We start from the raw sequence: 18589 nt of genomic DNA on the forward strand, positions 1-18589 counted from the left end.
CCGTTGTTCGTAATATATTTTATTTTGGTTTGTTAAAAAAATACTCCATATAATCTGCCTTTGTTCATATTAATGTGCACTATGTCTTCCATACACCTGCGACAAAGTTAAAAGGAACAAAAAATTTACAGTATTTTCTCGAAATGGATAAGGCCAAAAAAATCTCTATCACTAGACAGAAGTATCAGCTGAGATTCGTCAAAGCCTTGGTTGATTAAACCATGTTTTAAATACAATATTACTAGTACAAAGCATGCTTTATGAAAAAATATATGATATTATATATATCCACTAGGAATAATATGAGATTCTTATGGAATCAAATAAAGAGGAAAATTTAAGGGTCTTACTCTTAGTCTACTCACCTGTAATGGGTGTCACATGATTTTATTAAAGCTTAGACAAAAATAATAGTGCTTGCCACGTCTGATGATACAAAGAAAGAAAATACAAATAAAATTTCATGCTTGTTGTGGCAATACACGGTTTCTGATCTCATGTATCAATGCTTAACTGGACTTCAGATTACACCTGTGTTTTGTTGTGCACTACTTAATTTTTATGAAGGATTCTAACTATAATTAGTGCATAGATATTGGTAGTATGTCATAACATTATAACAACTCGTGACTTACATGAAATAATAATTTATATAGTTAGATTTGAAAAGAAATTGAATGATTGTTTTAAAGTCAAAAATAAAATCAGAACATAGTGGGGAGTTGTAGATTTTTGCTAGCTGGAATGGGAAGAGAATTGAAGGATAAGTACCACTTTGTTTTATTGCACGGACTATAATAACATTATTATTATTCATGTATAAGAATGTTAACCAAAGCTAAACAACAGAGGAACTAATTAATTACTTGTTGGCAAAGCAAACTCCAAACTTGATAAGTTAAGGAAAGAGAGTTTACAAGTTGCAATCATCAGTAAGCACGGCAATCCAGTTGTGTTTGTAACTTTCTATTAAATGTGAAATAAGAAAAGCAAGAAAGTGTGTAAAATGATGGGTCACTTTGATTAATTATCTATAATGTATCAATATTTGGAATCACTTGAAATACCAACGACGATCAATGTCGACCGAATATGTGAACGTTTATAAGAGGAATACATAGGAACGGACCACTTCCTTGCAGAAGGTTGTGTGTTCGATTTCTTCTGCCGATGTGAGGGCAGTGTTGGTGGGTGATCTGTAAGTACCTCTATAAGTGCCCTTTGGGCCTGGAGGCGTGCCCTGACCCTGGTGGTGACCGGAGCCGAACCCACCTAAACTTTCTGTAACCAAAAAAAAAGAGGAATACATAGGAAATACAAAAAGAATTCTCGTTTCAACTGAATTTTTTTCATACTTATACGATAAGAATGGAACTCCTAACCACATCCATTAGTACTTCAACCAATCCATTATTGGTAATTTAATTTTTATTATCATATTAAAATATGTCAACTTAGTAATGTTATTATTGTTTCAACAAATATACCACCTTAAAACAATATCATGGATTGTAAACAACTACTACTAAATTATTATCATTTATTGAATTCTTTGTTTAAATTTTTATCATCCATTAACGAGAATCTCGTGCATCAAATATCTAGGGACTTCCTACTAATTGAGGGAAAAGTATATTATGAATACTCCATCCGTTTCAAAATGAATGTCGTTTTAGGTGTTTACACACATATTAAGAAATGCAATGATTAAAAGAAAGAGAATGGTTATTTTACCAAATTATCCTTATTAACTATTGGTTAGTTTTAAAAGTAATACTTTGGAAGTAGTGTACAGAGTATTAATTGGAGGGTACAATTGAAAAGAAAAAGTTATTATTGCATTGGAAACTGAAAGCGACATTCATTTTGAAACAATTTTTTTTTGCTAAAGCGACACTCATTTTGAAACGGAGAGAGTATAATACTAAAAATTTATTAAGTCTTGCTAACAAGTGTTCTAAGGACATTCTTTAATGATTCTATTAAAGAAATTTGTGTCATGGTAATACAAGTTGTATCTTTTGTCAATATATAATTATACTACTTTTTAAAACAAACTTACTACTCTTGGTATTTCAACCAATGTCTTAAGGGTAATCTCTAGCGTTTCCCAAATTTATAAAGGAGACTAATTGGAATTTAATTTTGTAATTATAAAATTTAAAAGAAAAAACTAGGGATGGGTAAATAAACAATTAGAATTTAGAGGATATGATAAAGACATATTTTACTATATTCCTCTGCACATCAGTAAGTATGTCAATTTTATCAAAAATAAGTATCAAATTCACAACGATCGCACAAAAGTTTGATTGTTCAAGTTTGCGGTATTCTAAATCAAGGTTTGAAGGTACGTAGTTTGCTTTAAGAAACAATCTGTAAAATAGATTGTAAATATGAATAAAGAAATTGTGTCGGGATTAGATGTCATTAACTATTCATTCAACATATTGTCTTGATCGATTATATACTTTCTAAATGCAAATATGTCTCCACATGTATGTTTCCATGTTTGGCAAACGACGTGAAATTCACTATATGAATTGACATTCAATGCTAAGCAAAATAACCAATCGATTCAATGACGTATGACCGAAAAGTGTGTGCGAATGCAAACTTAACTTTGTCTAGGCATTAGTATCTACACATGATTTGACTGAGATCCCTTGAATAAAAAATCGATGTCTCACACATTCTAAAAAAATATCATTTTTGGAGTGTACGTAAAAAAAACATAAGAATGGAATTAAATCATAGAACATGATGAATAATAATAAATTATATATAACCAGCCATATCAAGAGTATTACATAAAAATCCTAGCAAAATAATCCTAATCCTAACTCTAAGAAAATTAGTTACCCATGGAATGGGTGGAAGTTCCATTATTAGTTATTCAATGAATAAAAAAATAGTTTTGAAACTGTGGGGATGGCTCAGTTCAGGCTCAGATACACCTATTGATCTGTCCAGCTGGTTGTCTTTGTTGGCTAGCAGTCAAGGGAGCTCCGATTATGCAGTTGTTTGGTCTGTCTCCTAGGCCTCCTGTTGTAGCAGTCAGTAGGGAGCTCTTTATCAGTTGGATTATTCCTGCACAGGGTATCATCAAGATCAATGTTGATGGTTCATCTTTTGGCAACCCGACTTTTGGTGCGATTGGGGGAGTTTTTAGAGACTCAGAGACTAAATTCCCTGGGGGGTTTCACTCAAAATATTGGTCATGCCTCATGTTTAGTGGCTGAATTTTGTGCAACTATGTATGCATTAGGAAAGTTTTTGGAGTTGCAATGGAGCAACATTTGGATTGAGTGTGATTCTGAAATTGTGGTCAAGACATTCTCATCTAGTAATCAAATTTCCTGGAAACTAAAAACTCGTTGTCTTAATTGTATGCATTTGGCTAAGCAGATTAGATTTAATTGCGCCCATATTCACATAGAAGGGAGTCATGTGGCAGACACATTAGCTAAGAATGGTCAAAGCCTCCCTCTTTATTCTTCACAATGGTGATCTTCCCCTCCCCCTTTCATTCTCCCCTTGTTGTTTAGGGATAGTTCTGGCAGTTCTTTTGATAGACAGATGATGTAATAACTTTGGCTTAAATGCTCTTTTGGTCCCTTAAGTATTTATTTGGTATCGCTTTGGTCCCTTAACTAAAAAAAAGATTGTTTTGGTATTTTATCTTTATCTCTGTTACCTGTTTTGGTCCCTTCCGTTAAATAAATTCAAAAAAACGTTAGGGTTTGTACTATTCATCTTCTTCCTTCTCCTTCCATCCTTTTCTTCATGATCTTCATCATCAACAACACACCAACCCAAATTCTGGGACCAAAACGATACCAAATAAATACTTACGAGACCAAAAGAACATTTAAGTTTTTTTTTTATCATCTTCTTCATCTTCATCAAAACTCATATTCATCAATTAAATCCAGAAAAAAAAACACAGAAAATAATCCAAAAAAAACTAAAAAAAATAGCATATCCTTCAATCTTTTCCTCTTATGTGTCCTGTGTTGAATCTCAAACTTAAATCTCCTTCTTCAAATAGATCAACTCCCTCCATCGTCAAATCAACACCATTCACCACCACCATAATCATCATCATCTACAGATCCATCATTCTGAATAACATCACCTTCAAAGTCAAACCCAAAATTCACACTCATTCAACCATTGCAGCAAAGATAACAAACCCAATTTTTTTTTAATAAATTGTTGTTCAATAAAACACAAGAAAAAAAAAATTAAACCCAGATAAATTTATCACCATCTCCATGAGAATATCATCACAAGTTGGTATTCACGTTGGTTTGAATACGGTGGAAACTCAGATTTGATCTGAACATACACACACTCAGTGATGCACGTTTTTGCTTTCTGGGAAAGAATGTTGTTGGCGACATTGATACCAAATAAGTACTTAAGGGACCAAAAGAGCATTTAAGCCAATAACTTTTGTTAAGGGTCCATCCCCCTCTTGGCTTTATTGCTTTTCTTTTACTTATAACAAAAACTAGTTTTTTTTCTTATAATAATGACAAGAGGGTGTACTATTTTACAATTTAGGATTATTAATTTTGGTAGAAACTTTTAGGAATTGTTTTAAATATTATCAATATAGGAGACTAAATCAATAAAATATTTCAAATAAACAAATATAAATTTATTTTCATCCATTATTATTTTTTAGGGTTGTGCTAATTCGTACTTATGGGACACTAGTTAAAGAAAAAAAAATACTTTATATTGAAAAGAGTATAGTTTATAGTTTAAAATTTGAGAAATGATATTTGAACAATCATTTGTTGACAATTTTTGTGACAAATCTCTCTCTCTCATACTTACATTATGTTTTTACTGTTTCTCTATTGCTTCGATTTTTGTGTCAATACCTAAATTTCTTCGTATATTTTGGTTGTCCAACAAATTTCACAACAAATGGTTGTTCAAATACCATTTTCTCTTAAAATTTTGACAATACAAATTCAAAGATGTTTTTACAAGATTTGTTTTCTTAACTACTCCCTCCGTCTCACAATATGTGTCATATTTGAGTTTTACAGAGTTATTAAGGAAATGATTAATAATGTTGTTTTTAATGGCAAAATGTGTATCATTTACTAAAACACTCATATTAATTATAGTTACTGAAATAATTATAGATGATTGAAATGCAATAAATAATGGTATGTTAATGAAAAAAAGTAATAAATGTCGTATTTGTATTATAAAAAGGACAAATAATTTAAGACAATTTTTTTTAGAAAAGAGGACACCTATTGTGAGACGGAGGAATATTGTCTTAGAGACACTTGTTAGCCTTTTTCTTTTTGCTATTCACATTTCCAAACCGTTGAAATGACCCAAAAACACTATGATGAATGATAAGATATCCTTTAGTTTAATCTAACATAAAAAAAATACAGCAATGTTAAATCCTTTGAAAGAAAATTTTGTCATACATCAAAGTTTTATTTAAATCAAAGATTAATGTGTACGGTTACGCATTAAAGATATTAATTGGAAAAAAAAAAATTGAAGTTGATGTAATCTAGTAGAAAAAAGTCCATAATAGAGTAAGGACAAAGGAGACCATACAAGCCGTTGGATTTGATGAAATATGTGATGAACACTTTCATTACACAAAACGTAAAAGTTCATCATAATCAAATGCAAAAAATGTTTTCTTAACAAAGTTAGACATGGCAACGGGGCGGGGCGGGGACGGGTTTTAGCATACCCGCACCCGCCCCCAAACCCGTCGGGGATAGAAAATTCACACCCAAACCCGCCCCCAACCGCGCCCCCACCCCCATCCGCAACTGTAGTAAAAAATAAATAACATGTTTTTTCTTTTTTTTTTCAGAGCAACAAAAAAATCTAATAACAAAAGCTTCTAAAATCATTGCAGCACAATGCATCTTTTAAAGATCATAATGTCATAGTAAAAAAAAATGCTTAGTTGCAAGATTATTAAAACAAAAGAAAGGTATAAGAGGAGTAATATGATTATCAAATATAAGGGTAAAAAATAATTTAAAACAAACGGGGCGGGTGCGGGGGTGGGTGAGGGGCGGGGTTGACCTTCCCCCGACCCCGCCCCCGCCCCCGTACTAAAGCAACGGGTTTTCCCCGCACTCGCACCCAATCAAATCGGCTTTTCCCCCGTTAAATACGGGGAGGGGGCGACCGGGTCTGAGCGGGGGTGGGTTCAAATGCCATGTCTAAACAAAATCGCTTCTCACTCAATCTAACTCCAACACCCTTCACCGTTTCATTCATCATCAACACCAACAATCTCTCCAGATTCTCTTGGTAAGCATTTAATTACTTTGAAATTGGTGATTTTTGTTGCAATATGATGTGAACCATGATTGATTTTTTTGGGATATCCAAATTAAAAGTTTGTGAAAAAATCTATTAAAATTAATATTAACAAAAATATTCATGACTCATTGCTTGAAAATATAATCTAAAATATTATTAATTAAAAATAATGTAACTTTTTTAAATACATTTTTTTACATAGTTCGAATTTTAGAAATGCCTATTTCATAGTTCATTCATTCATCCCTACTCATACTCATACTCTGGTTCAACAAGCTTCGTTCACACGCCAAACACAAACACACACCCAAACCCTAAAACAAGATCAAGATCAGGTACGGTGTGATTTCTTTTCAACTAATGTAGATTGTTAATGAAATTGCATATAAAATGTGGATTTTCTCAATTGTCTGTAGGGTATAAAATTGGATTTAATCAAATTACATATAAAATGGGGTTTTCTGCTCGTAGTTTTAAATGTGTTTAGAAATGGGATTTTATTGCTGGGTTGATTTCTATATTGGGTTTGTACATTAAATGGATTTGATTGCTACAATAAGCACTTTTGCTACATTAATTGACTAATTTAAGCTTATTTATTGACATGGGAGAACTTATGAAAATAGCTTATGACAATTTTCACAACCTTTTTTCAACTTATTTTCATAAGGTTTTCATGATAAGTATAATTTGATTTTTTTCACCTATGCATAAGCGCTTATCATGATAAGCGCTTGTGCTATAAGATACAAATAAGCTTTTTATCCAAACATACCCTAAATAGGCTTACTACACTACACACACTCAAATATACAAATTCTTCTATTATTACATAACACTTATGCATAAGCGCTTCTCATGATAAGCAATTGTGCTATAAGATACAAATAACCTTTTTATCCAAACAGCCCTTAAGTAAGCTCTAATTATACATATGTTACACAACATAAAATGAGCTGATTCTCTCTTGATTTATCCAGACAACAATGGCATCCAAAAAGCTTTTCCAATTTATCCAAACAGCTCTCAAAGATGCAAATGCAAAGATCAAACAGGTATAAATTAAGCGCGCGCACACCCTAGATTAATTTTCATATCTATACCTATTATGCATGTATAAATAGGGAACTTCTACGGTACACCTCATAAATTGAGGTGTACCTGTACTCTTACTTCGTAGATTTATGAATTAACGATCATTTTTATGAAATAAAGAGTTATTTGTTAATATTTATAGTTTAGGAATTTTTTTAAAAAAAAATATCATTTCATTGTTGATAAGAATCATATTAATTTTTTGGCTTAATTGTGGTTTTGGTCCCCCTATTTTCGTTTTTTTTGTAAAATTGGTCCCCCTGTTTTAAAACTCGACAGTTCTGGTTCCTTTATCTAAAATGTTGTCTAAAATATAATGATATAACATATTTTAAATGGTCTTTTCAAGAGAATTTTTTTACGATTTCATCGATGTTGATATTTTCTCGTCTTCAGATCATATACCACGACATTTAAAATCGATCACATCACGTTTTTTTAGTTAAAAAATATGATAGAGGGGCCAAAACTGCCAAATTTTAAAATTGGGGAACCAATTCCACTTAAAGATGAAAATAGGGGACTAAAACTGCAATTAAACCTATTTAATAATAAGGAAAAATCAATTCTCCAACTTCGGGATAAAGTATGATAGATGGGTTTTTGTGTCAATACATCTATTTCTTTGTAAAATTATGGTTATCCTAAAAGTTGTTAATCAAATGGTTGTTCAAATAACACAACTCATAAAGTAAAGTTGCTTTCTTTTCGGTGGTTGAAGGCAAAGTATGTTAATTTTGCTTTAAGTTATCAAAGTTGGTGGCAAAACCCTTTTGTTTGTATGACATCGATTGATTTGTTCTTGTTTATCGTCTTTTAGATTTTCTTTGTTGATAACTTTGGTGTTTTTCTCTGGCACATCTTGTGTCAGGGAGATACTTTTTCCTTGTTAGTATATTTCATTTTAACTTGTTAAAAAAAAACTTGTTACAGCTAATAAAAAATTTAATTTTGACCTTAATCTAAAATTGATAATTTTACTTTTTAGAAATTCAAGTGTTATAATTTTTAATTGTATAATTTTTTTTTTGAATATATGATAAATCATACACAATTTATTTTTTTTTCTCATTCTCATGTATTAAATATGACTCTTGGAGTCATGCACATCAATCACCAAAAATATTTTTTAAAAGAATTCATTCTCCTTGATTTTTCATGTATTAAATATGATTCTTTGGATTCATTTTACTTTTTAGAAATTCAAGTGTTATAATTTTTAATTGTATAATTTTTTTTTTGAATATATGATAAATCATACACAAATTTTTTTTTTCTCATTCTCATGTATTAAATATGACTCTTGGAGTCATGCACATCAATCACCAAAAATATTTTTTAAAAGAATTCATTCTCCTTGATTTTTCATGTATTAAATATGATTCTTTGGATTCATGTCTCATGCATGTTATGTGATAATGAATATTATATATGTGAAATACACAATATTTATAAATTCTAACTCCTATTGCTCTTATGTATTATATGTGTATTATCTATCAAATAACTAGTTTATTTTTTTTTTTTAAATAATTACATAATTTTGTAATGTTCTATTATTTTTCCTGCCAAATTACAAATTCCAACAACTACCACTTTGAACTTCGATGAAGCTACATCAACTCACAATTTTTTTTTTCTCCATATAAACCTTGCTTAAATACACCTAAAAATATTTTTTTTACAAAAATTGATTAAAAAAATTGTGATTGCTAAAATAGAGAGGGAATGAGACAAATGAATGAATAAATGCTGATCAATTGACAAATTCTTGCATAATAAAACAAATTTGGATTGATGGTCCAACACATCAAATACAAAATGATTATGAGATATTAAAGAGCCAACAGAGTATAAGATTGAAATTGGCTTAATCTTAGTTTTGGTACTTTATTTTTATTTTTTTGTAAAATTGGTCCCATTGTTTTAAAATTCGACTTTTTTGGTTCCTTTATCTAAAATTTTGTCTAAAATATGATGATATAACATGTTTTAAATGGTGTTTTCAAGGGAATTTTCTTACGATTTCATCGATGTTGATATTTTCTCGTCTTCATATCATATATCACGACATTTAAAATCTATCACATCACGTTCTTTTAGTTAAAAAACATGATAGAGGGACCAAAACTGTCAAATTTTAAAATAGAGGGACCAATTCCACAAAAAGATGAAAATAGAGGGACCAAAATTGCAATTAAGCCTAAGATTTAATTATTATAATTGTCAGTAATAAAAAATAATTCTTTTTCTTAAAAAAAACTCATTTAATTATTAATTTAACTACCGATACACTCAATTTTTTTGGTGTACCATAAAATTTGGCCTATAAATATTATTATCACTGGCGAAAAGACAGACACTCACATGTCTGTTTTTCCATTCTTTTTATTGTGCTAACGTTTGAAAATTATTAACGGTGTTTTTCTTTTATGAAATTTTAATTTAGATTAAAACTAAAAATATAAATGTTTGTTTCTTTCAGTTATAACAAACCAAACTAATCATGATTATTTATTTCAATGACACAAACAATATAAAAAAATATAATCTAAATTCTTTTTTTTAATGATACCAACAACGATCTTTATTATAGAAAAAATTGTTTAAGGGTATAATTGAGATAATGAAAAAGTAATTATAAATATACTCATCTAGTTTGTTACACTTTTTAAATGATAAAAAAAACCAGACATATATATTCATATCGTATTTGTTATATATTTTTTTAATTTTGGAAAGAAAAAGCTAGCCCAAAAGAGTTGAAAGATGTTTTCTTTATATACAGTATAAATATACATAAACGTGTGTCTGAAACGCAGATCTGTGCAACCAAGAGAAATGTATGGAAAGAATTAACAAACGGAAAGTTTGAAAGAGTTGTGATGCAGAAATCGGAGCACAAGGTGGCAGAACTCAAAGCATTTGCATCTTATAGCTATAGGAACCCTACGATAACTATCAATATTGAAATCAACACTGCAGCAGTGTGAAGTGATTGATATTATCACTTTGAAAATTTAATAATATTGATTTTAATGGCAAAATGTGTATTATTTATTAAAACACTCTTATTAATTATAGTTACTGAAATAATTATAGATGATTGAAATACAATAAATAATGGTATGTTAATGAAAAAAGTAATAAATGTTGTATCCGTATTATAAAAATGACAAATAATTTAAGACAACTTTTTTTTAGAAAAAAGGACACCTATTTTGAGACGGAGGAATATTTGTCTTAGAGACACCAGTTAGCCTTTTTTTTTTTTGCTATTCACATTTCCAAACTGTTGAAATGACCCAAACCAAAAAACACTATGATGAATGATAAGATATCCTTTAGTTTAATCTAACATAAAAAATACAGCAATATTAAATCCTTTGAACAAAAATTTTGTCATACATGAAAGTTTTATTTAAATGAAAGATTAATGTGTACGATTACACATCGAATATATTAAGTAAAAAAAATTGTCCTCGTGAGCTTAGCTCAGCTGGTAAGGACAATGCATAATATATGTAAGGTCCGAGGTTCTAACTCCGGTCACCAACAAAAAAAACTAAAAAAAAAAAAACATTAAATTTGAAGTAATCCAGTAGAAAGAAGTCCATAATAGAGTAAGGACAAAAGAGACTGTATAAGCCGTTGGATTTTATGGAAGATGTGATGAACACTTTCATTACACAAAACGTGAAAATTCATCATAATCAAACCAAAAAAACATTTATTTTTTAACAAAAAATCTCTTCACACTCACTATAACTCCAACACCCTTCACCGTTTCATTCATCGCCAACACCAACAATCTCTCCGGATTCTCTTGGTAAGCATTTAATTACTTTATCATTTGTGAATTTTGAATCTTAAAGTTCTCATTTTTATTTTTGTTTTCGTTTGTGTTTGAATAGTGAAGGAGTGCATATTTGAAGTTGGATTAGAATTTTTTGCAGGGTGGGATGGAGGATGATAAGAAAAGGAGAAAAAACAAGAAGAAAAAGAACAAGCAAAACAAGAATAATGTCGATATTAGGGTTGGAGAAACAGTTATTAGGGATCATAATCTTCTAGTGAATGATGCTAAGGACGAGCATGCTAATATTTCAGAGGATGTGGTGAATTCAAACGGGGATGGAGAAAGTTCAATCAGAGATCAAAATCAGGTGAATAACGGTAAAGAGGATTCTGCTGAGTTTTTGAGGACAACTCATGGGCAAAGTGTGAGTGAGGATTGGGATTGTGATTGGAATTGGGATGCAGAGGTCCCAAACAAAGATCTGAATGTGAATTTCAATGGACATCTGCCAAATGGTAAAAAATGTGTATGTTTTCCTCCAACCAATATAGACTTTCGCAGTTTTTTTAGTGTAATAGTGTTTTATGCTCATGAGTCACGACTTCAAATGTTGATTCATGGAGGGAACTACTTTTCCCTAGCTATGTGTATGTCTCCGGTTTCACTTTTAGAGGGGCCGAATTTGATTCTAGAGGTGTAGAATTGACTCTTACATGTTTGGTTGCTCTCGAGTATAATTGATTTTACCTCAAGTATTGATTATACTTGAAGTTAGAAATTGGAGCTTTTGATTCTAGAATTGACTTTAACGCTCAAGTTTATTATTCAACTCACATTTACGTAAATGTATCCAACCATAAATCACTTTACCTTCAACCCACTTTTAGCCATAATCAATTCACTCAAAATCAATTTTTGTCAACTCAGAACCTAACGTGCACATAATCACTTTTCTTTGAAATTGAGAAATTTTGTTTGAACTTATTATTTCCTAATTCATTTTGTATATAGTTTTTTTCTAGGTTTGTCTGACTTATTGTGCAAGCTATGTATGGCCAAAAAATTGGACCTCCCTTGTTATGCAAACAAGTTCATACAAGCTTGGATCTCCCTTATTCTCTCTGTCTCTTGTTTGAGTTGAGTGTTTGTGGATGAGTGCATTGCCAAACTAATGAAATTACCTTTTGACAGGCTATGTGATAGGATTATAGAATAAAGGGAAACTAGAGTAGTCAAAGTAGTTATCAGTTGTTAGAGTAATTAAATAGTTATCTATTTAGTTAGCAAGGTAGTTAGCTAAAGTTAAGGTTGTTCGTTAGATTTCTATTTCAGTTCTGTTTTTTGTTGTATTTTCTGTTATTGGTTAGTTGCTATGGATCCTTACCCATTATCAATGTCTCTTTGTAACAGAAGGTCTATAAATATAACCTTCTACCCTTAGGAAAGGATCTTTGGCGTATATCTTAGTTGTAATTGGTTTTATAACCAGTGTAGGAGAGCTCGCTCTCTTGTTTTTTCTTATTTCTTAATCAAAAGTATTATTTCTTTTAAATCCAATTATTGGGTTCCAACACCGTGTCAAAAGGTTTTTTTAACAAATTGAGAAATGAAAGTGATATTCACAAACAGAATTTGTTAAAGATGTCTTAAAACTTTATTTTTTTAACAATATTATATGTTGGCATGTCTAATACTTTCAAAATTATCAATGCGTGTATATGCTTTCTTTTGACAGGACATATCAGACGAAACAATTAGAAAATTAAAAGAAGAAAATGCTAGGCTCATTCAGAAAGAGGTAACATTCTACTGAAGAAATTCAAGTCCTTTGTCTTAGAACCTATGCTTAAATTATTTTGCAACTTATACTGCATATTGCTCTGCAGAACATATCAGAAAAGACCATCCAGATATTGACAGAAGAAATTGATACACACATCCGTAAAGAGGTAATATTTTATCTAACAAATATCTGTCATTTGTTTTATCATGTCTTAATGTTTTTATAATATATACTCTGTGTCGTTACAACTTACAAAGGTCACGTCGCTAAAGATAATCAGGAAGCTGAACGAAGAAAATCATGTGCACATTCAGAAAGAGGTAATATTTTATCTTTGAAATACCTATGACTTGCGTTTTGGCAGTAATGTTCCATCATTCGACAGGCTAAATCTGAAGAGACAATCAGAAAATTGAATGAACAGACGAACATGCATGTGCAAAAGGAGGTGATATATTTTAAATTTATCAGTGACATTCTTCTTTTTCTTCCTTATAGTTTATAGCTTGCAACTCTCTTTCAACACATATATCTTTCCTCAGGTTGCATTAGAAGAGAATATCAGAAAATTGAAGAAAGAACTTGATATGCATATTAAGAATGAGGTAGTATTTTATATAAAATATATGTCCTTTGTTTTAGCCCTTATGTCTCATTTTTTTTATAACATGTACAGCCCTTCGTTTCACAGGTCATATTAGAAGATACAATTAGAAAATTGAATAAGGAAAATGATATTCAGTATTCACATGCAAATAAACTATGATATTTCAAAATGTGTAAATATATTCTACTAATAAAATATTATTTTAAGTGACCGTCTATCTCAATAATCAATATGCTTGTTTCTCTCATGAAAAAACAGACCAGAGGCAATATGAAATGCCGCTTGATTATCACATATTAGTGTCATTTGCGTTGTCTTTTTAAAACTTAAACTCTTAAGTAATTGCTCTAAGTAATTGTTTAAATGAGCTCACAGGTCACTAATGCAACGACCCTGTATTCAACTTCAGTACTGAATCTTGCAACCACACTATGTACTCTTCCATGACATTAAGTTACCTCCAACAAGTACACAATACCCAGAAGTTGATCGCCCATCGTTGGGTGAGCCTGCTCAGTCGGCATATGGATAAACAACTATCTGAGCATGTCCTCTATTAGTGACCCCAAGGGTCCCGATAGCGATCGTTTGATAATCGGTGGCCCAAAGAATCTTGGATATGCTTTGATACCGTGTTGAATGAGAGAAATAGAGAGCAGCGTATGGTGAAACGTTGTGTTTAAACTACACGACGAGGTTTTATTACATAGGCTTAAAAGCAATAAAAATGATAACTACAAAGTATTCTATCCCTATTTACAAGATATGATATGATATTTACATGGATTTAATCTTATTTTAAACATCCACCGTGTGTTTTGCATTTCTTTCACAGGTTGCCCTGGAAGAGATTATCAATAATTTACAAACTGAAAATGAATTGCAGAAACAAAAGCAGGTAATTAAATTTAAATTGAACAGTTCTGATGAATGTGTCAATGGCTCTTACATCATGTATTAGGGAAGATCGGTTTTGGTGAAATAAAGCTCGCTTTAAAAGAAGAAGAAAACACTGTATAAGGAAGCTCCAATAAACCCCAATTATTATTTCCTAAAAATAAGCTAATCCTCCAAAACACTATTTGAATTGTATTTCCCAAAGGCATTAATTTATTGGGCTCTCAATTCCTCTCTTTCTTTACTTGTAATTGCCCTCACTGCATGTCTCCTTTTGCAGACGGTGTTGCAATTATCCTCTGAAACTCCCAAGGATATTCCAGAAATCATCTTTCCCACTAGTGATCGAGTTGAGCCTTCTCCAAAACAAACGTCAATTCAACAAGGTACTGTGTCTTTGCCTTCTCAATCCTCTATCTTGATAGAGGGTAATCAATTGAAGGATGATGAAGTTGACATTTCCCAAACTGCCACAGAAATTGAAACTGGAAACATGCAATTGTCTGTGGAAAATGATATTCTTCCCCAAACATCTCGCCCTATGGCTTTGGTTGTCGAAGACAATTTGATAGTAGAGGCAGAAATTGTCTCAACCACGGAGCCTGATGACAAAGAAGTTACTGCTTCTGATGCGAAAGAAACTAAAGAGGCTGACACAGATACTGTCAGTAGGAGCATTTATTCAAATGACCAACTAGAAGAACTTTCGTCAAGACTCGCTGCCTCTGTTCACTTGAGCTCACCAATTTCTGCTCTATCCTCTAGTGCTCTTTCTCAAAACCCGAATGTCCAAAAGATTTCAGAAGTTATGCAAGAATTGAAAGTCTTGGTGGGCAAGGATCTTGACTCAATCATGTCCACCACCGGTGTTGTTGGGGAAATATCTTCATTGTTGAAATATTTAGATGAAATCAAAGACCATCTCAGCCCTGTTGATTTTGGAACCTTTTCTGCAGTTCAGATGGTTGTTGGTCGTTTTGAAAGTGACTTCCCAAACATCAAACTTGCCCTATCCACCTATCATGATGTGCATCAAGAACAACAAGTAGTTCTTGGGTGTATTCAAGAGTTGATACAACGTCGAACAGATGTGAATGACAAGCACGAGGAACTCAACCAGAGAAAACAGCAAATCACTAATCGCATTAATGGTCTTCAACATGATCTTCAAGAAGCAGAAAAGGAACTAGCTACAGTATTGACTGAAATGGATATCAATGCAGCATCTGGCAAAGACATTGAGTCCAAAATCAATGAGGAATTTCCGAAAGGTGCGAGTCTCATGACCAAGATGTCATCCATTGAACCTGTCTATCACTTTGCTCTTGCCAAGAAAGCCTCTTTAGCTGAAGACTGGGCCAACATTCAAGCTTGTTTCCTTTCAAAATCTATATAATTTAACCCTTTAAATTAACTTAGATTTTATCAGAACAATTTGTACTTTCATTACACTGCAGGTTTCATTGCTTTTGTTAAACAACTATTCCCTCTTTCTTTATTTGCAATGAATTAATTTAACTTGGCTGGTGTATTAATGTGCCTGACCATGGTAATCTCTGCTCCATTATGAATATGATCCAGAAATACTATGCTTCACATTTTTATTATGAATATGAATACGATCTTACTCTCTTTGTTTTGTTTTTATCATGTTTCCCTTTGCACTCTTTTCTCTCCCGTGGGAAATTTGGATTTTGTTTTACAAATTCCTTGATAAGGTGTTTGTCTCAACAACTCAACTTGTTTAAGGTCTATTACTCCTTCGAGTAATGATATTTGTACAACTCTTTGGAACAACTTTATTGACGACAACTTTGTTTTTCTTTCATTTGATTGGTCAAAAACAATAGAGAGAAAAAGTAAGAGAGAGAATAAAAACATGATGTGAGTATGAGAGAGAAAGTTGTCAAAAAGTTGTTAGAAAATAGTTTGTACAAATATCATTTCTCTACTCCTTATAATCATTAAACTTTGTTTTAAAAAAAAGGTGGAAAGTAAGTTTCAATTTCTTCCTACCATGCTCTAACACAGGGTGGGAGAATGAGTATTGGCCCTTGAAATGTATTGAAAGCAAAGTCTAGAATCAATTTCTTCTGTTAATGTTTTGCACACAACAAGTTCAGAAAGTTTCAAATATCTACCATTGATAACATTTAATATTACACCATTGTGAAAACCTGCCAGCATGCAAACATTTAATCTGGAAAGAAACAACCTCAGTAATTTTTTTTGAAGAAAAAACAACCTCAGTAATTACAATCATTTCTTCCAAATTCTCCACAAGACTCATCTATGAGTAATATGATACGTAACCCTTCATAATACATGCTTAGCTTAAAATTTTATTTCAAAATATATATATAAAAAGTGTTTAAACTACAATATAATTTTTTTTTGGGTACAATAGAGGGCCAGTGGCCCAAAAGAAAATTAAGAAGTTAAAAGCACAGGTTTCTAAACATGTAAGCCTTGAAAATGTCGTAAAAAATAGTAAGACTCTGAAGATCTTTAGGAGCGGACTCCAAAACAAGAAGATTCCAATAATATATACAAAGACTAAAGTTTGTCATCCAGTCAGCACTTTTGTTGTCTTCACGCCAAATATAAATAACTTGTGTATGTTGTCCCTCCGAAGAAAATTTTGATTACGCTGAATTAACGAGGGGATGTTCTCATTGGATTTGCACTTGTTAGCGACCATATCGGCTAGAACCTTTGAGTCACTCTCTATAATTAGATGAGATACACATTCTCTCAAAGTCATGTCTACCCCAAATACATGCCCCACATCTCCGCATGCAGGGCATTACATGCTCCAATCTTGAGACTAAACCCCTCAAGCCATCTTCCCTTAGAATCATGAAAGGACCTCCGCAATTGAATTTCACCCAACCTTGATTTAGTCTCTTTCAACCAATGAAAACAATTTCCTTTTTATGATGATCCTTCTACAAATGCAGTTGCAACTTTCATCGACATCCTTGTTGAAATGGAGGTTGGAACTGCAATATAATTTAATATAGCTTTCCTTGTCAAAAATAATTAAAAATAGCTTCTTTTTTTTTGCCGATTGACTATTAATTAAATTGAATAACATTTGATTTGATATTTAAAAATTACATCCAATAATAATGATGGATTCAGGTCTAAGTTATATAAAAAAATACCTTTTAAAAAGAAAGTATTTGATTCCTTTAAAATGAATAATTATTTACTTTAGAGTACATAACATACCCTTTTTTTAGAGGAATATACCTATTCTTTTTTTTGGTGGTGGCCGGGATTCGAACCCCGAACCTTGCATATATTATGCATTGTCCATGCCAACTGAGCTAAGCTCACGAGGACGAATATACCTATTCTTAATTAGCACACAAAAATATCAACTATAATCTAGTAAATACTCAATTTAGTTTATAATGTTATAGAATCACATCAATAAATTTTATTTTTTATGCAAGAATCGCATAAATAATTGTTTTGTGAGAATATATCCCAATATAATCATGTCAATATAGTTTAACATATAATCAATATTTCAAAATGATCCATAAAAATGTTAACTTTTTAATCAAATACATCACTAGAAAAAATCAAAATAATATTAATATAGTTCCTACAAATATCAATAAAAAGATTACTTGGACTAACATTTACAATTTAGGAATTGTTTTAAACATTCCTTAAAAAAAATAAAGGAATTATTTTAAACATGTGTATAAATTTATTTCCATTCATCATTTTTGCTATTCATATTTCCCTTCAAGTAACCATTTTGGATGAAATAATAAGTTATCTTTTTAAAGTTAATCCAAAGTTATAAATTCAAATCCACCTTTAAAATACAATAATATTAAATTTGTTGATAGGAATACTTTTACTACTCCCTCCGTTTCAAAATATAAGCAAAATTCGTTTTTTAGGTTCATTCATTTAATGATGTATGTGGTCCATATTATGAACACCATACATCATTAAATGAATGAACCTAAAAAGTGAATTTTGTTTATATTTTGAAACGGAGGGAGTATATTATTGTCATATCTTTGAAAGATTAGTCTATACACTTACGCTCAAG

General features: G+C 31.3%; 1 protein-coding gene across 8 annotated transcripts; it reads left to right on the top strand.

Moving 5' to 3' along the window:
- Nucleotides 1–11219: 11219 nt before the first annotated feature.
- Nucleotides 11220–16064, top strand: LOC146908401 (uncharacterized). Of its 8 annotated transcripts, XM_085723225.1 has the most exons (10): nt 11220–11254; nt 11345–11750; nt 12960–13022; nt 13111–13173; nt 13265–13327; nt 13393–13455; nt 13550–13612; nt 14450–14512; nt 14792–14897; nt 14988–16064. In XM_085723225.1, the coding sequence occupies exons 2-10, from the start codon at nt 11388–11390 to the stop codon at nt 15905–15907; spliced, it is 1767 nt and encodes a 588-aa protein (XP_085579351.1). In that variant the 5' UTR covers nt 11220–11254; nt 11345–11387; the 3' UTR covers nt 15908–16064. The 8 variants fall into 8 exon arrangements, with proteins under 8 accessions (XP_085579351.1, XP_085579347.1, XP_085579354.1 ...); XM_085723221.1 differs by having other exon boundaries at nt 11340–11750; nt 14792–16064; XM_085723228.1 differs by having other exon boundaries at nt 11340–11739; nt 14792–16064.
- Nucleotides 16065–18589: the final 2525 nt, after the last annotated feature.

Source organism: Medicago sativa, chromosome 7 (genome assembly GCF_051527215.1).
Source record: "Medicago sativa cultivar Bolivia chromosome 7, Bolivia_mono, whole genome shotgun sequence".
In the NCBI taxonomy this organism is placed as follows: domain Eukaryota; kingdom Viridiplantae; phylum Streptophyta; class Magnoliopsida; order Fabales; family Fabaceae; genus Medicago; species Medicago sativa.